The sequence below is a fragment of the Catharus ustulatus genome, chromosome 3 (assembly GCF_009819885.2).
Source record: "Catharus ustulatus isolate bCatUst1 chromosome 3, bCatUst1.pri.v2, whole genome shotgun sequence".
NCBI lineage: Eukaryota > Metazoa > Chordata > Aves > Passeriformes > Turdidae > Catharus > Catharus ustulatus.
The window spans coordinates 119,749,922-119,773,489 of NC_046223.1; the positions used below are offsets into that span (position 1 = coordinate 119,749,922).

The following is a 23,568-nucleotide window of genomic DNA, read 5'->3' on the forward strand; positions in this document are numbered from 1 at the left end:
AGTGCCCAGAGGGGCTGAGCAGGGGGGGTTGTGCTGCTGGGGCTCTGTGCTGGCACTGTGTGTGTTGGGACACTCCTGATGGCAGTTCCAGGCTTTGGGGGATGGATCCAGACTTTGGGGGATGGCAGTTCCTGACTTTGGGGGGTGACAGTTCCAGATTTTGGGGGATAGATCCAGACTTTGGGGGGATGGATCCAGACTTTAGGGGGGTGGCAGTTCCTGACTTTGGGGGGAAGGTAGTTCCAGGCTTTGGGGGATGGATCCAGACTTTGGGGGATGGATCCTGACTTTAGGGGATGGCAGTTCCAGATTTTGGGGGATAGATCCAGACTTTGGGGGATGGATCCTGACTTTAGGGGATGGCAGTTCCAGATTTTGGGGGATGACAGTTCCAGGCTTTTGGGGGATGGTAGTTTCAGACTTTTAGGGGATGGCAGTTCCAGATTTTGGGGGATGGATCCAGACTTTAGGGGATGGCAGTTCCTGACTTTTGGGAGTGGCAATTCCAGACTTCAGGGGGATGGATCCTGACCTTAGGGGATGGCAGTTCCTGACTTTGAGGGGATGGCAGTTCCAGGCTTTAGGGGATGGATCCTGACTTTAGGGTGTGGCAGTTCCAGACTTCAGGGGGATGGATCCTGACCTTGGGGGATGGCAGTTCCAGATTTTGGGGGATGACAGTTCCAGGCTTTTGGGGATGGATCCTGACTTTGGGGGGATGGCAGTTCCAGATTTTGGGGGATGGATCCAGACCTTAGGGAGTGGCAATTCCAGGCTTTATGGGATGGATCCTGACTTTAGGGAGTGGCAATTTCAGGCTTTAGGGGATGGATCTGGTGCCTGCTGGCTCGAGAGGCCTCAGCTCTGGAGCAGGGGAGGGTGACAGCACCATGGAAGGGTTTGGGTGGGAAGGGACCACAAAACCCCCCCAGTTCCCCCCCCATGGGCAGGGACAGCTGCCCTGTGGCAGGCTGGGCAGGGAAGGCCCTGCCCAAGGAGCAGCTGGCCCTGGCTGTCCCTGCTGTGCCCCAGGGATCCTGCTGGGACACCCAGCCCCTGTGGCCAGAGCCACTCACAGGGGACAGTGGGACAAATGCCACCTGTGCTCTGAGCCCTCATGGCCTGTGTCCCCTGCTCCTGTTGTGCTGGCACATGTTCTGTCCTTTCACTGTGTGCTTTGTGTGAAAACTGCCATTTTCCCATGATGATTAATCTTTCCTCTCTCCCCACCTTTCTCTTTTGCCACCGTCTCTAGGAAGAAGAGCAAAAGCAGGCAGTAAGTTGACTTCACTTTGTAGGTGATCTCTTTTTTTTTTTTTTTAATTCCTTCCTGCATGAAATCCATTTTCTGTTAATTGGCTTGTATGCAAATAAGCCCTGGGGATGGGGGGGGTTTCTGCTGGGGAGATGGAGCTCAGCTTCCAGCAGAGCGTGGCTGGTGTGTCCAGAGTTATTCCCTTCCCAGGGAAGTTTATTGCCATGGGCTGGGCTGGTGAGGCTCTTGTGGAATCATGCATGCCCTTAAAAATGGGGATTGTCAGCTGGCTTCAGCCCTGGTTTTGTGGGAGATCCTTGGGAGGGTTTCAGGTGCTAGGAAAGCTTCGTTGTCTCTTCAGGAATCCTTTAATCTGCCTCCTTGCCACATGCAAGTCCATGCATGAAAACTAATTAATGACTTAATATTCTGGGCATGGCTGCACGTGCTGCAGTGCTGCCAGGGCTCCTTGAAGGAGTCCCAGGGTGCTGCTTGCACTCAGGGTGAGAGCAGGAGACAAGAACACTCTGCTGCCTTGGATTGCTGTCTCTGTGCTCCCAGCCTGTGTTAATTCGGGATCCTCTGCAGAGGGAGCCCTTCTGCTTTCCTCAGCACAGCCAGATGTTCTCCAGCACAGCATTTGCAGCCTTTCCCAACATGGTTTCCTTCATCCCCAAAGCTTTCCTGGCCTTGATCTGTGTTTGCAGTTTGGGGGTTTGTGTTCTGTTCTCACAGACATCCCTGGGTACAGGGTTTGTGTTCTGTTCTCACAGACATCCCTGGGTACAGGGTTTGTGTTCTGTTCTCACAGACATCCCTGGGTGCAGGGTTTGTGTTCTGTTCCTCACAGACATCCCTGGGTACAGGGTTTGTGTTCTGTTCTCACAGACATCCCTGGGTGCAGGGTTTGTGTTCTGTTCCTCACAGACATCCCTGGGTACAGGGTTTGTGTTCTGTTCTCACAGACATCCCTGGGTACAGGGTTTGTGTTCTGTTCCTCACAGACATCCCTGGGTACAGGGCTGGGGTTTGTGTTCTGTTCCTCACAGACATCCCTGGGTGCTGGGTACAGGTTTGGGATTCTGGGCACTTGGTTTTGTAGGGAAGCAGGATTTCTGGGGCAGCACCCACTGCTGAAAGCATTCAGTGCTCCATGTGCTCAGAGTGGCCTTTGGTGGCTCCTGGGGGGGTTTTGGTGCTGTTCCTGTTGGTTGTTTGTTTTGGTACCAGCCTGAGGAGAGTGGAGCCCAGTTCATGGTTAATCATGGAATCCTGGAACGGGTTGGGTGGGAAGGGACCTCAAACCTCATCCAGTGCCATGGCAGGGACACCTCCCACTGTCCCCAGTGTCCAGCCTGGCCTTGGGCACTGCCAGGATCCAGGGGCAGCCCCAGCTGCTCTGGGAATTCCAGCCCAGCCCCTCCCCACCTTCCCAGGGCAGAATTTGTGCTGTGTCCCACCCACAGCCCTCCCTGGGTTTGCTGAGGCACCTGGCAGAAGGGATTGGGTTTATGGAAGGGACCAGGCTCAGGGACTGTCCTGGGGGCAGGAAAGCCCATCCCTGTGCTCCAGGCTCTGGCTGTGTCCCTGGAATGTCACACTGTGTGTCCTAGCCAGCTCCACTGCTGGGAAAATCCTCTGCAGGGCAAGGCAGAGCTTTGTGTTCACTCCATTTCCCTGTGCTGTGCTTCCCTCTGGAGTGTGGGCATAGGAACAGGGTAAACAGGAGATCAGGGAACAAGCTGACCAGTTCTAGGTCCTTTATTTTCCCTGGAATGCTGTCAGGAGGATAAAGAGCTAAAACTGAAATAATGTCAGCACAGTGACATTCCCTCCAGGCCCATTCCTCTGGAATCAGGAGTGGAGGAGCCAGAATTGATTTGGAGCTCAAGAAATGCAGATTTTGAGCAAGGGCAGGATAAATTTGTGGTCTGAGGAGTTGAACCTTTGCATGGCCTGGCTTGAGCTGCTGGGGTTGGAAATGCCTGGCCTGGGGTCAGGGGAAGCTGGAGCAGCTCAGGGCTCTCAGGAGATGAGGATCCCCAGCCCCTGGCCAGGTGTGTGAGGCAGCAGGAATTTCTGGAAATTCTGGGCACACCCTGGAGCAGCAGAGGCTGCTGTGGGGATGTCATTCCAGTCTGGAACAGAGTCTGGAGCCACATGGTGTTCGTGGCCCACCACACACTGCTGCATTGCTGTGTCCCAGCCAGTAAAGCCCTGCTTGGCAGCAGGAGCCTCTCCTGGTCCCAGCTGGAGACAGGCTGGGATGGTCTGCTCCCCATTAGAGGCTCTTTGTTTGGGAGAGGGAGGAGCAGCCAGAGGAGCGTGGCAGGGATTCCCAGGATGTGCATCACAGGGATGTGTCCTTGGCGTGTCCCTGCAGCCCCAGGGAACCTCCCCAGTGGCACACAGGCACAGGAACAGCTCCAGGCAGGGGGATGGGATGGGATCTGTGCCCCTGGGATGGGATCTGTTCCCCTGGGATGGGATCTGATCCCCTGGGATGGGATCTGTGCCCCAGGAGATGGGATCTGATCCCCTGGGATGGGATCTGTGCCCCAGGAGATGGGATCTGTTCCCCTGGGATGGGATCTGATCCCCTGGGATGGGATCTGTGCCCCAGGAGATGGGATCTGTGCCCCAGGAGATGGGATCTGTTCCCCTGGGATGGGATCTGTTCCCCTGGGATGGGATCTGTGCCCCTGGGATGGGATCTGTGCCCCAGGAGATGGGATCTGTGCCCCAGGAGATGGGATCTGATCCCCTGGGATGGGATCTGTGCCCCAGGAGATGGGATCTGTGCCCCTGGGATGGGATCTGTTCCCCTGGGATGGGATCTGTGCCCCAGGAGATGGGATCTGTGCCCCAGGAGATGGGATCTGTTCCCCAGGAGATGGGATCTGTTCCCCAGGAGATGGGATCTGTGCCCCAGGAGATGGTGGGAGCTGTGGGACAGCAGGGCAGGGGCTCAGGGCTGTGGATGTGTGCCCACCCTGCAGTCCCTGGAGCCTGGGGGGTTCCTCCCTGTGAACAGGGAGTGAGGATTTTCCTGCCTTGGTTCAGCTGGGTGTTCAGAGAGCTTCCAGCAGTGCCAGGGCACAGCCCCTGAAGGAGCTGAGCCACCCCAGCCTTGGCTGCAGAGAGCCAGGAAACCCCAGAGCCCTGTCCTTCCCAAATCCAAACCCCAGAGCCCTGTCCTTCCCAAATCCCAATAACCCCAGAGCCCTGTCCTTCCCAAACCCAAACCTCAGAGCCCTGTCCTTCCCAAATCCCAATAACCCCAGAGCCCTGTCCTTCCCAAATCCCAATAACCTCATGGTCCCTGTCCTTCCCAAATCCAAACCCCAGATTCCTGCTGGATGGAAGGGTGTCCTGCTTGGAGAGACAGGTGGTTGCTGAGGAGGGCAGAAACCTCTCCTGACCTGGAGAATGGAACCCCTCCCTCCAAATTATGGTGATTTTGACATTAAGGAGCTGTCAGGAGCTCCAGCCCAAGCCATTCTGGGATGTCACTGGGAATGGGGTCCCTCGGTCCCCAGGGCTCTCCTGTTCCCATGGTCACACAGGGAGGCAGTGATGTCACAGTGGGCTGGAGAGCACAGAGCCTGGCATGGGTTTAGTCCTGTTCTGTAGAGGTGTTTCCAGAGGGATGGATCCTGTCACACAGAGCTGATTCCAGAGGGATGGATCCTGTCACACAGAGGTGTTTCCAGAGGGATGGATCCTGTCACACAGAGGTGTTTTCCAGAGGGAGGGATCCTGTCACACAGAGGTGATTCCAGAGGGATGGATTCAGTCACAGGGATGGATCCTGTCACACAGAGGTGTTTCCAGAGGGATGGATTCAGTCACAGGGATGGATTCAGTCACACAGAGCTGATTCCAGAGGGATGGATTCAGTCACAGGGATGGATTCAGTCACACAGAGCTGATTCCAGAGGGACATTTTTATTCCTGCACACAGAGGTGTTTCCAGAGGGATGGATCAGTGCTGCTCTGTGACACACAGAGGTATTTCCAGAGGGATGGTTTCAGTCACATAGAGGTGCTTCTAGAGGGATGGATTTATTCCTGCTCTGTAGCATCAGAGGTGTTTTCCAGAGGGGTGGATTTATTCCTGCACACAGAGGTGTTTTCCAGAGGGATGGTTTCAGTCACAGGGATGGATTCAGTCACACAGAGCTGATCCCAGAGGGATGGATTCAGTCACAGGGATGGTTTCAGTCACACAGAGGTTTTTCCAGAGGGATGGATTTATTCCTGCTCTCTAGAACTGTTTCCAGAGGGATGTTTTTATTCCTGCACACAGAGGTGTTTCCAGAGGGATGGTTTCAGTCACAGGGATGTTTTCAGTCACAGGGATGGTTTCAGTCACAGGGATGTTTTCAGTCACAGGGATGGTTTCAGTCACACAGAGCTGATTCCAGAGGGATGGTTTCAGTCACACAGAGCTGATTCCAGAGGGATGGATTTATTCTTGCTCTGTAGAAGAGGTGTTTTCCAGAGGGATGGATTTATTCCTGCACACAGAGGTGTTTCCAGAGGATTGGATTCAGTCACAGGGATGGTTTCAGTCACACAGAGCTGATTCCAGAGGGATGGATTCAGTCACACAGAGCTGATTCCAGCGGGATGGATTCAGTCACAGGAATGGATTCAGTCACAGAGAGGTGTTTCCAGAGGGATGTTTTCAGTCACAGGGATGGATTCAGTCACAGGGATGGTTTCAGTCACACAGAGCTGGTTCCAGAGGATTGGATTCAGTCACAGGAATGGATTCAATCACACAGAGCTGGTTCCAGAGGATGTTTTTGTTCCTGCCCACAGAGGTGTTCCCAGCCTGGCAGAGCTGTCAGGGCCCTGTGCTTTCTGCAGCCTGGGGAGCAGCCAGGAGGCAGCTCAGCCTCTGCTCCATTCATGCCTTGCCTCAATCACATTCCTGTGCCCTTACTCACCCTCTGGATCTGCCGGCTGCAGACAGGCAGCAGTGTGTTCAGTGTGTTCCTGTGCTGGGAGTCCCGGCTCTGGAGCTGCAGGCTGTGCCTGCCTGGCCAGGGGATCCCCCAGGAGGGGCTCTCAGACCCTGGCCAGGGTGGGCTCCACCTTCTCAGCAGCTCCCTGTCCAGGCTGCCTGGAAATGGATCCACTTTTCCCCTCTGGGTTTGTGTTCCTGCTTTCAGGGTGTTGTTTGTGCAGTCAGAGTGGGAAGCAGGGTGGTGTGAGCGTTCCCACCAGGATGTGCAGCTCCTGGGGGATTGCTGGGGCTGGGTCTGAGGTTTGGGGGTGAGCCCTGTGCTCAGGGGCTGCAGGAGCCCCCAGGGCTCAGGTCTGTGCTCAGTGAGGTGCCCAAAGGGGACAGGACACAGGGTCCCTGGGGTGCTGGGGTGTGCAGGATGGGGACACACAGGGCTGGCCATGGCAGGGTGGCACAGCCTCGTGCAGCTCCCAGGGAGCCCAGGGGCTCCTTCAGCACCTTTAGAGCCCCTGGCAGGGCCTGGAGGGGCTCCAGGAGAGCTGCAGAGGGACTGGGGACAAGGATGGAGGGACAGGACACAGGGAATGGCTCCCAGTGCCCCAGGGCAGGGCTGGCTGGGATCTTGGGCAGGAATTGTTCCCTGGCAGGGTGGGCAGGGCTGGCACAGGGTGCCCAGAGCAGCTGGGGCTGCCCCTGGATCCCTGGCAGTGCCCAAGGCCAGGCTGGACACTGGGAATTGGGACAGTGGGAGGTGTCCCTGCCAGGGTGGCACTGGGGGGGTTTAGGGTCCCTTCCCACCCAACCCATTCCATAATTCTGTGATTCCACACCGTGCCAGAGCAGCCCCAGCATCCCATGGTGTGTCCAGGCCTGAGCTGCCCTGGGCTCTGGAGCAGCTCTGGAGCCTCTCCCTGGGCTGAGCTGTCCCCATTCCTGACCTGGGGAGCCCCAGCAGCCAGAGCAGGGCTGGGGGTGCCCACAGCAGATACTGGGGAGATGCTGACAGCCTGCAAGGGGCTGGGTGCAGCTCCTGCTTTCGTGATTCCTGCCAGCCACTAAAGCTCCCCAGCAGAAAACAGGGATGGGAGAGGGAGGTTGTGGGAGCACAGCAGCCCAGACCCTCTGGAGCCACGAGCAGAGGATGGTTTGTGTCAGAGCAGAGCAGGGGGAATGTCCTGGAACAGCAGGAATGTTCCAAAGGCTGAGGAGTGTCCCTGCAGCCACTCAGGTTTAGCACCATGAATTCTCTGCTTAGCTCTGTGAGAATCAGCAAATCCAGACTGGTGTGGGCTGGGAGGGACCTTAAATCCCCCCAGTGCCACCCATGGCAGGGACAGCTCCTATGTCCCAGGTGCTCCGGCCCTGGATACTTTATCAATCCCCATTAAAGGTCAGAGTGGAATTTTTATTGAAATACTCTCCCCTCCATGGGCGTTCCCACCCTGTCCCCTGCTCCTGAGGGTTGCTGTGCTGTTGGTGACATTTCTCACCTCCCTTTGACCTTGCCACGTTTGGGGACAGATACTCCTGAGCCTGTCACAGTCCTGTTCCCACCGTGGGGAGATCACTGATGGCTGCAGAGATGTTCCACAAGGATTTGCAGTTGTTCTGGCAAGATCTGTGTGTTTAGTCCCTGGGAAATGTGAGTTTGGCAGGACCGAGGGCAGGGTTCTGGAATCACTCCTGATGTGTTTGGGCACGGGCTGCAAGTGGTTAAATGATCCTTGTGGAGTCCAGGATGTGAAATATTTATTGCTTCCCTGCTGAATTTCATAGCCATGCTGACTCTTGTGGAACAATGCTTTCCTCACTGTGCACTGGGGGCTGCAGGGGCTGGGGAGGAGCAGGGAGGGTCCTGCAGGATGGGATCAGCACCCCTGGGTCCTGCAGGATGGGATCAGCACCCCTGGGTCCTGCAGGGATGGGATCAGCACCCCTGGGTCCTGCAGGATGGGATCAGCACCCCTGGGCTCTGCAGGGATGGGATCAGCATCCTTGGGTCCTGCAGGATGGATCAGCACCCCTGGGCTCTGCTGGGATGGGATCAGCACCCCTGAGCTCTGCAGGATGGGATCAGCACCCCTGGGCTCTGCTGGGATGGGATCAGCACCCCTGGGCTCTGCTGGATGGGATCAGCACCCCTGAGCTCTGCAGGGATGGGATGGGATGGGATGGGATCAGCACCCCTGGGCTCTGCACACACCCACAGCCATGGGAGGGCTGGCAGCAGCTTTGCTGGGACATTCCAGTGTCAATCCAGCCCCAGCACAGGACATGTCACTGTTTTTGTGGAGCTGTGTCCCTGCCAGGAGAGCCAGAGCTTTTTGGGTGCTCAGCAGTTCCACCACGATGGAATTCAAGCAGGAGCTGTGCTGGTGTCACCTGGAGAAGGGACCTCAAATCCCACCCAGGGATGGCAGGGCCACCTCCCCTGTCCCAGGCTGGCCCTGGGGTGGGGTCCCCACAAAAACTTCTCTCTCTATTCACAAAAATCCTTCCATCCACTCATGGACAGTGCAGCAGAGCCAAGAGCTCCTCATCCCCCTGAGGAGAACATCCAGGGAGCTGCCCCGTGCCCAGCCCAGGCTGGCTGAATAATGCTCCTCCTGCCCACTAATTGGATTGCAGAGCAATCAATGCTGCCCCTGCTTGCCTGGGTGCATCTGCAGAACTTTCCCTGGGACCATTTCCCAGCCTGGCTGGGTAATCAAAGCCACGTGAGGGACATCTGGATCCACTGCTGCTTTATGTGGCACCTGGCCCTTATTAATAGTAATGAGGAAATGGCAGTTTGGGATTTCTTGACCTCACATGAAATTCATTTCGCTGGGCAAAGGTTGCTAACAGATGGCAGCAATTTGGGGCTCCCAATCATCTGTTGCACAGATTTTATTGCTCTGGTTTGGCCCTTTCCTCTGTTGGGAACGGGTCCCTTTTTCCACCTCGTCTCTTTACAGGGGTTGTCCTTTTCAAAGGCAGCCCTGGAACATCTTGTTAAAGCATGTTCAGTGCAGCAGCAGGGCTTAGGTATGGCCTGACACAGCCAAACCATCCTGGAGGGCATAAATCACTGCTCTACTGGCTGTGCTGGAAACTTCTGGCTGTTTGAAGTCCCTGGGTTCTTGGCTCCTCTCCAGTTTGCTCTTCACCTCCCCAGCCCACAAATCCACTCTGCACTGGGGCTGGGAGCACAGGGAAGAGCTGAGGGAGACACAGGGGGCTGAAAACGGGGAGGGGAGGGTCTGTGGGGACCTCCCAGCACTCCAGGGCATGGACAGGGACAGTTCCGTGGGGACAGGGCAGGAAGTGATGGGTTCTGAAAGGGGAAATTTGGGTATTGCACAGGATTTCTTCCCTGAGGGTGGGCAGGGCTGGATCCCTGGCAGTGCCCAGGGCTGGGCTGGACACTGGGAATTGGGACAGTGGGAGTGTCCCTGCCATGGATGGGCTGGGTTTGGGGTGAAGGAATTCCATTCTGGAATTCAGTGCAGGAATTGTTCCCAGTCACTGCTCAGTTATCCTCTGAGGACACCCTGGGTGTGGCAGATGATCTGTGTCCTTGTCAGGCACTGGCTGAAGGTGTTTGGGTGTCTCCTCTCTGGCCGAGGATCTCTGTGACAAATGGCACCAATTGTGGCTCTGCTGGAGCAGCAAAACCTTTTAACTGGGGGGGATTTTTTGGTTTTTTGTAGCTGATTTGATGCAGACTAGAAGCAAGATAAAGAAATCCAGAAAACACAGGGCTGGTGCTGTTGGTATTACAGGAATATTATGGATAAATAAATCCATAAAATGCAGGGTTGGTGCAGTTTGGTGTTACAGAATATTCTGGATAAAGAAATCCAGAAATGCAGGGCTGGTGCAGTTTGACATTACAGAATATTATGGATAAAGAAACCCAGAAAACACAGCCCTGGTGCTGTTGGTATTACAGGATATTATGGATAAAGAAATCCAGAAATGCAGGGCTGGTGCAGTTTGGTGTTGCAGAATATTGTGGATAAAGAAATCCAGAAATGCAGGGCTGGTGCTGTTGGTATTACAGAATATTCTGGATAAAGAAATCCAGAAAACTCAGGCCTGGTGCAGTTTGACATTACAGAATATTCTGGATAAAGAAATCCAGAAAACACAGCCCTGGTGCAGTTTGGTGTTGCAGAATATTGTGGATAAAGAAATCCAGAAAATACAGGCCTGGTGCAGTTTGGTGTTGCAGAATATTGTGGATAAAGAAATCCAGAAAACACAGCCCTGGTGCTGTTGGCATTACAGAATATTATGGATAAAGAAATCCAGAAAACACGGGGCTGGTGCTGTTGGTATTGCAGAATATTGTGGATAAAGAAATCCAGAAATGCAGGGCTGGTGCAGTTTGACATTACAGAATATTGTGGGTAAAGAAATCCATAAAATGCAGGGCTGGTGCTGTTGGCATTACAGAATATTCTGGATAAAGAAATCCAGAAAACTCAGCCCTGGTGCAGTTTGACATTACAATATTGTGGATTCTTGGGAGTGCTGAGGTTGGATGGTGCTGGCTCAGATGTGGCAGTGCTCACTTCCCCTTGTGGCTCCTGCACTGTGGCAGCACAGATTTCCAGCCTGCCATCAGAAACTCACCCAGACACCAGCCTGGATGTGTCACTGTGCCCCAGGAAGGGAAAATCCTGTACCTGGAATCAATTTATTACAGTGCTGCATCAAACCAGTCCTACCTGAGAGGCTGGCCCTGGGCAATATCAGCTCCAGCTGCAGCTCTGGCCTCGCCTGGTGCCTCCAGCCTGGAACCTCGAGGGGATTTTTATTTATCAAAGTGGGGTGGAAGCTGTGCTGGTGACCAAAATCACCGTGAAATCCAAAAGGGGTGTGCAAAGAAGTGCTGGGTTGTGTTTGTGACTGAGCCACAAACAGCAGGGAATTGGAAATCTCGGTTTTTAGTGGTGTGCCAGGCTGGACACTAGGAATTGGGACAGTGGGAGGTGTCCCTGCCATGGCAGGGACATCTCCCACTGTCCCAACTCCCAGTGTCCAGCCTGGCCTTGGGCACTGCCAGGGATCCAGGGGCAGCCCCAGCTGCTCTGGGCACCCTGTGCCAGCCCTGCCCACCCTGCCAGGGAACAATTCCTGCCCAAGATCCCACCCTCCCAGGCAGGAATTCCCTCCAGGGCAGCTCCTGGTGGGATAAGGCACAGCTGATGTGGGGGTTCCACTGCACTGTGGAGCTTCTCCCTGAACTAAAAGGGATTTTGCACACACCCAAGAGCCAGCAGGATCCACATCAGCAATTTAGACAGGTAAGCATCTCATCATGTCCGAAAATAAATGTAGGAAATGGGGGTTTTGTATAAAAACTTCCCCAAGCCTGGGAAGGTCACTCTTCAGGAGAGTTTCTGTGTTCAGAAGACAGTGACATCTGGGTGCCAGAGGTTCTGAGGTCTCAGAAATGTGCCAGAGATGCTCGTGGGCAGTGATGCTGCACTCAGGCTGAGCCCCCACCTTGTCCTGAGGATGAGGGGAGGGAGAATCCCTGACAAGGGGAAGGTGAGAGCAGAGTCTGAGTGGGCAGGGCTGGCACAGGGTGCCCAGAGCAGCTGGGGCTGCCCCTGGATCCCTGGCAGTGCCCAAGGCCAGGCTGGACACTGGGAATGGGGACAGTGGGAGGTGTCCCTGCTCTGGGGGCTCCTCTGAGCTCTGTCCCTGCTCTGGGGGCTCCTCTGAGCTCTGTCCCTGCTCTGGGGGCTCCTGTGAGCTCTGTCCCCTCTCTGGGGGCTCCTCTGAGCTCTGTCCCTGCTCTGGGGGCTCCTCTGAGCTCTGTCCCTGCTGTGGGGGCTCCTCTGAGCTCTGTCCCTGCTCTGGGGGCCCCTCTGAGCTCTGTCCCTGCTCTGGGGGCTCCTCTGAGCTCTGTCCCTGCTCTGGGGGCTCCTCTGAGCTCTGTCCCTGCTGTGGGGGCTCCTCTGAGCTCTGTCCCTGCTCTGGGCACTCCTCTGAGCTCTGTCCCTGCTCTGGGCACTCCTCTGAGCCCTGTCCCTGCTCTGGGGGCTCCTCTGAGCTGTGTCCCCTCTCTGGGCACTCCTGTGAGCTCTGTCCCCCCCCGGGGGCTCAGTGCACCCCTGTGCCAGCAGGGGCTCAGGCTCACCGCGCTCCCTGGCCGTGTGTTCTGCATTAGTGGGAGGCAGAGATCAAAGAGCTGTGCTGGGACACCAGGGCTGGTTTTGCAGACACGCCTGCAGCAGCTGTGGGGCCGTGGGGAGCTCTGGCCCGGGGGATCCCTGGTGTGGGGGGCAGCAAGGAGGGGAGGGCAGCTCTGCCCCCTCACAGCCTGTGCCAGCTGTCCCTGCTGTGGATCCTCAGAGCCCCTGAGCTCTGGGACATGTCCCCTGAGGTGTGACCTTTGGCTGGGGTGTGCAGCTGTGCATCCAGCCCCTTCTGCAAGCCCACAGCTGGGAAGGGCAGTGCTGGCAGGGGAGAGGGAGCCCAGGGGTGCCAAAACCCCCATCCCAGCGGCCAGCCTGCACTGTGGCACTGCTGGGGGGGTAAACATCACCATCATCATTTCATATTGTTGTTATTGTTGGACAGCAGCAGGAATTTCTGCCTGGAAGGGGTGCTCAGGCCTTGGCAGGGGCTGCCCAGGGAGGTTTGCAGTGCCCATCCCTGCAGGTGTCCAAGGAGGGGCTGGATGTGGCACTCAGGGCTCTGGGCTGGGGACAGGGAGGGGATCAGGATGGGCTGGGAGGGCTTTTCCAGCCTCAGGGATGCTGGGATTCCTGCAGGAATGGAATGCTGCCTGTGCAGAGCTCTGAGCATCGCTGGGAGTGCTGAGCAGCAGCAGGAGGAGGAGGAGGAGGAGGGTGAGGTTTGCACCGTGACGAGGCAGCTCTGCTGCCTGTGCCTGTGTCATCCATCCCTCCCTGACGTCCCTGCTCCGTGTGTGGGCCCAGGCTGGGCAGGAGGAGCCGGGGATGATTCCCAGGATGTGCCTTTGGGAAGGGTTTGCAGTGCCCTGCGTGACAGCTCATCTGCAGCTCGTGCTGCTGCTGCTGCTGCCGAGCCAGGGGTGGCAGAGGGGATGACAAATGCTGCTGGTTTGAGGGAGAAGCAGGGAATGCTGCTGGAAATGTGTGAGCTCCAGAGCTGGCAGTGGGAGCCAAGGGCACCTCGAGCCCTCAGTGTCTGCCTGGAGCACAGACACATTCACCCAGAGAGACACAGATGCCATCCATCCTGCTCAGTCCCCTCCATTAATATTCGTTACAGCCTTCCTGGAAAGGGTTTTGGAAGTGTGTTGTGGAAACTGATGGTTTTACATCAGCAGTGAGAGATGCTTTCCTTCTGCTCTGCCCTGCTCATCAGATCCCTCATTTCTCATCTCATCTCTTTTAACCACTTTATTCAGAGAGAATTTGTAGCGACAGAAATCAAACCGTGCACGTGCTCCATCATTCTCTGGTTAGGCCTGAGTTTATTGGGAGCAGAATCCCCAGTTCTGGGTGCTGTTGGGACTGCATTTATCACGCCAGGGCCTGGCCAGCGGGTGATCCATCTCGCTGGGGATCTGTTTTAGTGCTCTGGCTGTGTCTGTCAGCTGTGCCTGAGCATCCAGCGCTGGCCAGGGCTCCCTCTGCGAGGAGACAGGGACTGGAGACAGGGACTGGAGCAGCAGAGAAGGCTCAGGAGCCACCCCAGGGCTTTGCGTCCTTCGTTTTCATCGTTTTATCCTCGTGAAAGCAACGATTCCAGAGAGATTCTGTGCCCAGAGGGGTTTCCTGTTCCACAGCCCTGTGCTGCAGCCGTGCCCAGGGTGTTCTCAGGGCGGGGACACTGGCACAGAGCTGGCAATTCCAGGACTGGCACAGAATTCCCATTCCCTTGGGACTCAGAGTTCCCATTCCTACAGGAATCACAGGATTCCCATTCCCTTGGGACTCAGAGTTCCCATTCCTACAGGAATCACAGAATTCCCATTCCTGTGGGACTCACAGAGTTCCCATTCCCTTGGGACTCACAGAATTCCCATTGGAATCACAGAGTTCCCATTCCTACAGGACTCACAGAATTCCCATTCCCTTGGGAATCACAGAGTTCCCATTCCCATGGAACTCACAGAATTCCCATTCCCACACAGAATTCCCATTCCCTCAGTGATTACAGAGTTCCCATTCCCACAGGACTCACAGAGTTCCTATTCCCACACAGAATTCTCATTCCCATGGGAATCACAGAGTTCCCATTCCTACAGGACTCACAGAGTTCCCATTCCCACACAGAGTTCCCATTCCCATGGAAATCACAGAATTCCCATTCCCACGGGACTCACAGAATTCCCATTCCCACACAGAATTCCTATTCCCATGGGAATCACAGAGTTCCCATTCCCACACAGAATTCATATTCCCACAGTGATCACAGAATTCCTATTCCCACACAGAGTTCCCATTCCCTTGGAAATCGCAGAATTCCCATTCCCATTGGACTCACAGAATTCCCATTGGAATCACAGAATTCCCATTCTCTTGGGACTAACAGAGTTCTCATTCTCATGGGACTCACAGGATTCCCATTGCCACACAGAGTTCCCATTTCCTTGGGACTCACAGAATTCCCATTCCTACAGGAGTCACAGAGTTCCCATGCCCATGGGAATCACAGAGTTCCCATTCCCACACAGAGTTCCCATTCCCACGGGACTCACAGAATTCCCATTCCCACATAGAATTCCCATTCCCACAGTGATCACAGAGTTCCCATTCCCGTGAGAATTCCCATTCTCTTGGGACTAATAGAGTTTCCATTCCCACAGGACTCACAGAGTTCCCATTCCTTTAGAACTCACAGAATTCCCATTCCCACACAGAATTCCCATTCCCACACAGAGTTCCCATTCCCATGGGACTCACAGAGTTCCCATTCCCACACAGAATTCCCATTCCCTTGGGACTCTCAGAATTCCCATTCCCACACAGAATTCCCATTCCCGTGGCAATCCCCCCCAGCCCTGCCTGCCCTGCCATCAGCCCTGCTATCACCACCTGCCCTGTCCATCTCCAGCCCAACTCCCCCAGCAGCCCCCAGAATCCTCGAGGACCGCACAAAACACTGGGAAAGCGCTCCAGGAAATGATGGAAGCCGCGAGGAATTTAAATATTTTCCCGAGTTCTGTGTCCTCGCCCACACTCCGTGTTCCCCGGCCCCCTCCTCTCCTGTTTTCCAGGCACCCAGAGCTGGAGCTGCGCTTTTCCCGGCGCTGGAGCTGCTCTCACACCTCCCAGATGAGCAGGCACTGACTCCAGGCGCTGTTTGTGCCCTGGCAGCAGCTGAAGCCGCATCATTAATTAATGATTAATCCCGTTTCCATCACCACCCCACACCGCTCTCCCCCAGGATGACTCCACACCTTTTTTTTTCCCTCCGCACGCGTCAGAGGAGTCTCGGGGGCTCAGTTTGGAACCAGAATTATTCCTCCCTCTCTCCCTGGCTGCCACAGCGGGTCCCAAACACGCAGCAGTGTCCTGGGATTGTGTTTGCTCCTCTCACCCCTCTGGGGAACCCCTCGGGTGCTTCTCCTGTCTCTGCCCTGAGCATCCCTGGAGGTGCCCAGGGCATCCCTGGGTGTGGCGCTCGGTGCCCTGTGCTGGTGGCAGGGTGGGATCGGGCACAGGACGGGATTTCCCAGCCCCAGAGCTCCTTCCCCTGCTGCCCTCCCCTCTCCTGTGCTTTCCTCGGGAGTGCCAGGCTCACACCGAGCAGTAATTGGGTGTTGCTGTGCACAGCTCTCCTCTGTGAAAGCAGCAGTAAAGTGGCGTTTTGTCACCGTTCTTTCCATGAATCAGGTGGTTTTTCCTCAAAGCAGCCCTTTCAAAGTGCCTGAAACGTTTCCACTCCTCGGGAAGACAACTCCACTAGCGCTGCTTTCCATGCACTTCTCCAGTTTTGTGTGGAAATTGGAAATTTCTACATGTGGGAAATGGGGGTTTTGTATAAAAACCTCCCCAGGCCAATCCAGCTGGTAATTCAGGGTTTGGATCCAGTGCAATTCCATTCTGTATCCGTTGTCTGAACCAGGAGTGTCCCTGGTGCTGCTGTGATGGGTGTGAATCCCCATCTCTGCACCCAGGCTGTTGGGGAGCACCCTGGGCTGGCTCTGTTCATGTCTGGGTTGGATTTCACTGTCCTTTTCCATTTCTGTTCTGCATTTCCATCCTGTGGACGTGTCCACCTGCAGCTCCTCCCAGCCCTGGGAGCGCCCCCAGGTCATTTCCAATCTGTAATTAATGTAATTAATGTAATTAATGTCTCTGCTTGGCTTTTCTGCCCTGCTGAGCCCCTTCCCCTCCCGCCTGCCTTGCACTGGGGTCTCCACCAGGGTTTGGGTTTGGGTTTGGGTTTGGGTTTGGGTTTGGGTTCCACTCCCCCCTGGCTCTTCCCAGCCCCACTTCCCTTTGCCACAGCCACCAAAAGCTCCTGATCCCAGCCCTCAGCCACCACCCTGCCTTTTTCTGTGCCTTTTTTTGCTGTTCCAATCTCCTCTCAGCTTTTCTGTTCTTTTTCCTGTCTTTGATTGATGTGAGCTTCCCACTCATTCTGCTTTTCCTTTTATTATTATCCCGGAAAATGCTATTATGCTGCTGGAATTTCCCTGTTACTTCGAGATTTATTAGAAATGGGCATCAGAAACTCCTCAGGCAGCTCTGCAGGGGCTCTCAGCCCTTGGGAGTGCAGAGCACAGTGTGAGGCTCAGGGCTGCAGTCAGAAATGCTGCTGGAGGATGAGGAGTGTGATGGGCTGTGACTTCATCCTTGTCACCATCCTGAACCAGGGCTGGTCCTGGGTGGGCTCTGGTGCCCTTGGCAGGAGAAAACCCTCACAGAGTTCCCTGGGGTCTCTTGCAAACCTGGCTTGAGCTGAGATCCTCCAAAAACGCTGAGCCTCACTTTGGAGTTTGTGCCTGACCAGGGGCTCCTGTTCTTGCTGTGCTCCCTCATCCCATTGGCAGCTTTGTCCATATTTATCCCATGGATCCTCTCCTTTTGACATCCTGGGCTTGGGGTTTTGCTTTTGGGTGGACTCAGTCCATCCTGCATTTAGGATTTTGCTTTTGGGTGGACTTAGTCCATCCTGAGTTTGGGATTTTAATTTTGGGTGGACTTAGTCCATCCTGGGCTTAGGGTTTTAATTTTGGGTGGATTTAGTCCATCCTGGGCTTGGGGTTTGAATTTTGGGTGGATTTAGTCCATTCTGGGCTTGGGGTTTGAATTTTGGGTGACTCAGTCCATCCTGGGCTTGGGGTTTTGCTTTAGGGTGGGCTCAGTCCATCCTGGGCTTGGGGTTTTGTTTCTGCAGAGATGGAGAACAGAGTCTGAGTCTCCCCCACCCAATTTCTCCTTTTCCATCTCAAATTCCTGTCTGGATGGAGTGATCAGGCACGTTCTGCAGGGATTTGGGGTGAGGGTGGATCCATGTGCAGGGATTGGGGTGGATCCATGTGCAGGGATTTGGGGTTTGGGATGGATCCATGTGCAGGGATTGGGATGGATCCATGACAGGGATTGGGGTGGATCCATGTGCAGGGATTGGGGTGGATCCATGACAGGGATTGGGATGGATCCATGTGCAGGGTTTGGGGTGGATCCATGTGCAGGGATTGGGATGGATCCATGTGCAGGGATTGGGATGGATCCATGTGCAGGGTTTGGGATGGATCCCTGTGCAGGGATTGGGGTGGATCCATGTGCAGGGATTGGGATTTGGGATGGATCCATGTGCAGGGATTGGGATTTGGGATGGATCCATGTGCAGGGTTTGGGGTGGATCCATGTGCAGGGATTGGGGTGAGGGTGGATCCATGTGCAGGGATTGGGATGGATCCATGACAGGGATTGGGATGGATCCATGTGCAGGGATTGGGGTGGATCCGTGTGCAGGGATTGGGGTGGATCCATGTGCAGGGATTGGGGTGAATCCATGTGCAGGGATTGGGGTGAGAGTGGATCCATGTGCAGGGATTGGGGTGGATCCATGTGCAGGGATTGGGATGAGGATGGATCCATGTGCAGGGATTGGGGTTTGGGGTGGATCCATGACAGGGATTGGGATGGATCCATGTGCAGGGATTGGGGTGGATCCATGTGCTGGGATTTGGGGTTTGGGATGGATCCATGTGCAGGGATTGGGGTGGATCCATGTGCAGGGATTGGGGTGGATCCATGTGCAGGGATTGGGATGGATCCATGTGCTGGGATTTGGGGTTTGGGATGGATCCATGTGCAGGGATTGGGGTGGATCTATGTCAGGGTTTGGGATTTGGGGTGGATCCATGTGCAGGGATTGGGGTGAGGATGGATCCATGTGCTGGGATTTGGGGTGAGAGTGGATCCATGTCAGGATTTGGGGTTTGAGGTGGACCCATGTGCAGGGATTGTGGTTTGGGGTGGATCTATGTGCAGGGTTTGGGATTTGGGGTGGATCCACGTCAGGATTTGGGATTTGGGATGGATCCATGTGCAGGGATTGGGGTGAGGATGGATCCATGTCAGGGTTTGGGATTTGGGGTGGATCCACGTCAGGATTTGGGGTTTGGGCTGGATCCACGTCAGGATTTGGGATTTGGGCTGGATCCACGTCAGGATTTGGGGTTTGGGATGGATCTGTGTCAGGATTTGGGATTTGGGCTGGATCCACGTCAGGATTTGGGATTTGGTGACTCCTGGCAGTGTGTGCTCTGCCCTGGGGGCAGCAGCCCCTGCTCAGGCTCGTGAGCGCTCCCCACGCCAGCCCAGCCCCCGGAGTGTGTGTGAGCCTCTCTGGATCGGTGATTCATCCAACCTCTGTGTCACCAGGCAGTGTCACTGCAGCCGGTTATTTCGGTTATTTCTGTGCACAGCGTTAGGATGCGGAGTGAGTGATCCCTGAGGGATTCCTGCTGGATCCTCCCGCCAGGTTCCCTCAGCAGAGCCCGTGTTCTCCTGGCCTTGGTCAGGGTGTGGGGCCACAGAGCCCAGCTGTGACCTGTGGGGAGCAAACCTGGCACCCCAGACACCCCAAACACCCCAAATGCCCCAAATATCCCAAACACCCCAAATACCGCAAACACCCCAAATATCCCAAATATCCCAAACACCCCAAATATCCCAAATACCTCAAGTATCCCAAATACCCCAAACACCCCAAATTCCCCAAACACCCCAAATATCCCAAATTCCCCAAACACCCCAAATATCCCAAATTCCCCAAACACCCCAAATGCCCCAAATACCCCAAATATCCCAAATTCCCCAAACACCCCAAATATCTCAAACACCCCAAATACCGCAAACACCCCAAATATCCCAAATTCTCCAAACATCCCAAATTCCCCAAACACCCCAAATACCCCAAATATCCCAAATTCCCCAAATACCCCTAAATACCCCAAATTCCCCAAACACCCCAAATATCCCAAATTCCCCAAATACTCCTAAATACCCCAAATTCCCCAAATACCCAAAATACCCAAAATACCCCAAATATCCCAAATTCTCCAAACATCCCAAATTCCCCAAACACCCCAAATACCTCAAATATCCAAAATACCCCAAATATCCCAAATTCCCCAAATATCCCAAACACCCCAAACACCCCAAACACCCCAGACACCCCAAATACCTGAAACACCCCAAATGCCCCAAATTCCCCAAATACCCCAAATATCCCAAATTCCCCAAACATCCCAGACACCCCAAATACCGCAAACACCCCAAATATCCCAAATTCCCCAAATACCCCTAAATACCCCAAATACCCCAAACACCCCAAATACCCAAACACCCCAAATATCCCAAATTCCCCAAACACCCCAAATACCCCAAACACCCCAAACACCCCTGCACCCCACACCCTGCACAGTGTCCCCTGGGTGCCTGGCCAGGCCCCCCTGGCCGTCCCCTTTCCCTGCAGGGCTGGCTCTGTGCTGGCAGGCAGATTTCACGGCTGTGCCTCCTGCTCCCGGTGATCCTTTCAGACACTGCATCCTCTGAGCCGCCCCCAGGCCTGCTGCCCGGCGTGTCCCCGTGCGTGTCCCTGGCCATGGCTGTCCCAAGCCCTTAGCCAGGGCTCCTGGCGTGGCTCTGTCTGTGAACAGGCAGCAGGGCTCATCCCGGATTACCCAGCCCCTCCTTTGCTGTGCCTGTGTCCTGTTCCTGCTGCCTGCCCCAGCCTGCCCAGAGCCTCCTGTGCAAACCTGTCTGTGCCTCTGGGGCTCGCTGCCCCCAGCAATTCCAGCTGTTCCAGCTGGGCTGATCACAGGCCATCACTGCTGGATGGGAGCCAGCTCTGGCCTTCAGGACATTGTCACCCACTGGGGACACCCTGCTGCCATGGCTGTGCAGCTGCTCCTCCACCCTCACCTCTGCCTGGCATGGCTTTCCCTGATCTTGCTGAAATTTTCCTGAAAAATGCTGGAGCAGGAGCAGCCCCTTGGCCTGCATGGACACAGTGTGGAACTGGAGCCACAAGGATGGAGGGACAGCACACAGGGAATGGCTCCCAGTGCCACAGGGCAGGGCTGGGTGGGATTTGGGCAGGAATTGTTCCCTGGCAGGGTGGGCAGGGCTGGCACAGGGTGCCCAGAGCAGTGTGGCTGTTCCATCCCTGGAAGTGCCCAAGGCCAGGCTGGACACTGGGAATTGGGACAGTGGGAGGTGTCCCTGCCATGGCAGGGGTGGCACTGGGTGAGCTCTGAGCTCCCTTCCCACCCAACCCATTCCCTGATTCCATGAATTCAGTCTTTGGGTGGTTTCTGGGTGAGGAGGTGATTCCTGTGCCCTGGCTGGGCAGCAGCACTCACTGCAGCTTGGATGAAGTTCCCAGGCTGGATTTGAAGGACAGGCAAACCAGACCCGTGGCACTTTCCCAGGGAGATCCCAGGACACAGAAACCTGCAGCTGGGGTTGGATGCTCCCAGAACCAGAGGTTTTGCTCTGGCTGTTCCTGCAGCCCCTCCAGCAGGGGAAAGCCAAGGGCAGGGAAGTGCCACAGCCTGCAAACAAAATCTGAGCAATTCCAAAAGATAACGCTCCCTTTTGGCCGCTGTAACCCAGCCATGGGGCTGGGAACTGGAGCCCCAGAGCCCTGGGAACGGGGTGGTGCTGGTGGAACAATCTGGTCCATCTTGAGCACAGCCCCAGCAGCCCCACTGGAGGCCCCTCGGCACACGGGGGGAGCAGCACATGCCCCAGCACTGTGCAAATGGGGATGAAAGCAAAAATGTCAGGCTTTGAAAGGAGCCAGGGAAAAGGCGGCATTCTGTGTGGTAACCGAGATTTTATTGTTTCCTGATCCCTGCTCTGGGTCCCGCAGCTGGGGGGAGAGGGAGGAATGAAAACAAACACAGCCCCATGAATGGGGAGTTCAAACAGCCCAGCGGGGCTGGGGGGAGCAGGACCTGCTCTGGGGAAACTGGGAATGGGGCAGGGAGGGCTGGAGGGTGGCACAGGACAGCCAGGGACAGCACAGGACAGCTGGGGGACAGCACAGGACAGCCAGGGACAGCACAACACAGCTGGGGGACAGCACAGGACAGCTGGGGGACAGCACAGGACAGCCAGGGACAGCACAGCTGGGGGACAGCACAGGACAGCCAGGGACAGCACAGCACAGCTGGGGGACAGAACAGGACAGCCAGGGACAGCACAGATGGGGGACAGCTCCAGAGGGCAAAGCTGGGAGTGCAGGGGACAGGGTTTGGTCACTCTGCTGTCCCCAGGCATGTCCCACCTCCCCTGGGGACACAGCTGGTCACTCTGCTGTCCCCAGGCATGTCCCACCCCCCTGGGGACACAGCTGGTCACTCTGCTGTCCCCAGGCATGTCCCACCTCCCCAGGGACACAGCTGGTCACTCTGCTGTCCCCAGGCATGTCCCTCCTCCCCAGGGACACAGCTGGTCACTCTGCTGTCCCCAGGCATGTCCCTCCTCCCCAGGGACACAGCTGGTCACTCTGCTGTCCCCAGGCATGTCCCACCCCCCCCCAGGGACACAGCTGGTCACTCTGCTGTCCCCAGGCATGTCCCAGCTCCCTGGGGACACAGCTGGTCACTCTGCTGTCCCCAGGCATGTCCCACCTCCCCAGGGACACAGCTGGTCACTCTGCTGTCCCCAGGCGTGTCCCACTCCCCCCAGGACACAGCTGGTCACTCTGCTGTCCCCAGGTATGTCCCAGCTCCCTGGGGACACAGCTGGTCACTCTGCTGTCCCCAGGCATGTCCCAGCTCCCTGGGGACACAGCTGGTCACTCTGCTGTCCCCAGGCGTGTCCCACTCCCCCCAGGACACAGCTGGTCACTCTGCTGTCCCCAGGTATGTCCCACCCCCCTGGGGACACAGCTGGTCACTCTGCTGTCCCCAGGCATGTCCCAGCTCCCTGGGGACACAGCTGGTCACTCTGCTGTCCCCAGGCATGTCCCAGCTCCCTGGGGACACAGCTGGTCACTCTGCTGTCCCCAGGAGTGTCCCAGCTCCCTGGGGACAGGGTTTGGTCACTCTGCTGTCCCCAGGCATGTCCCACCCCCCCAGGGACACAGCTGGTCACTCTGCTGTCCCCAGGCATGTCCCAGCTCCCTGGGGACACAGCTGGTCACTCTGCTGTCCCCAGGCATGTCCCACCCCCCCAGGGACACAGCTGGTCACTCTGCTGTCCCCAGGCATGTCCCAGCTCCCTGGGGACACAGCTGGTCACTCTGCTGTCCCCAGGCATGTCCCACCTCCGCCAGGGACACAGCTGGTCACTCTGCTGTCCCCAGGCATGTCCCACCCCCCCAGGGACACAGCTGGTCACTCTGCTGTCCCCAGGCATGTCCCAGCTCCCTGGGGACACGCTGCCAGCCCAGCCTGGCGGGGCACAGCTGTCCTGCAGGGCCGGGTTCAGCCACGTGTCCCAATTAAAGCTGAAAAAGCGAATTGCAGGAAGAGCTGAGTGATGCCCGGGGCACAGGGACCTGTCCTGTCATTCAGCACTGATGGGGGTCACCAGGGAGGGGACACCTCTCACCTGTGCCCAGGAGAGCCACCCTGGGATGGGGAGCCAAAGGATGCTCCCTGTGCAGCCTCCTCTCCCTGTCCCAGTCCCTCTCCTCTCCTCTCCATCCGTGGATCCCTCGTGTTTTTGGTTTTTGAGCTGCCTTTGGACACTCAGTGTGAGTTTTTTGGTGGGATGGCCATGCCACGATCCTGTCACCTGGGATGGATCATGAGTGTCCCAGAGGAGCCCGGTGCTGGCAGGGATCCAAACCACAGCACAGAATCCCAACAATTTGGGGCAGAAAATCCCTCCCAGCCCTTCCAGTCCCAGCTGTGCCTGATCCCCAC

General features: G+C 56.1%; 1 protein-coding gene across 1 annotated transcript in view; it reads left to right on the forward strand.

Moving 5' to 3' along the window:
• DTNB (dystrobrevin beta) overlaps positions 1-23,568 on the forward strand; it is a 107,193-nt gene that overhangs the window by 70,911 nt on the left and 12,714 nt on the right. The window contains 1 exon segment of the mRNA XM_033054491.1: positions 1,256-1,276. Within this exon segment, the coding sequence (XP_032910382.1) occupies positions 1,256-1,276 (21 nt within the window).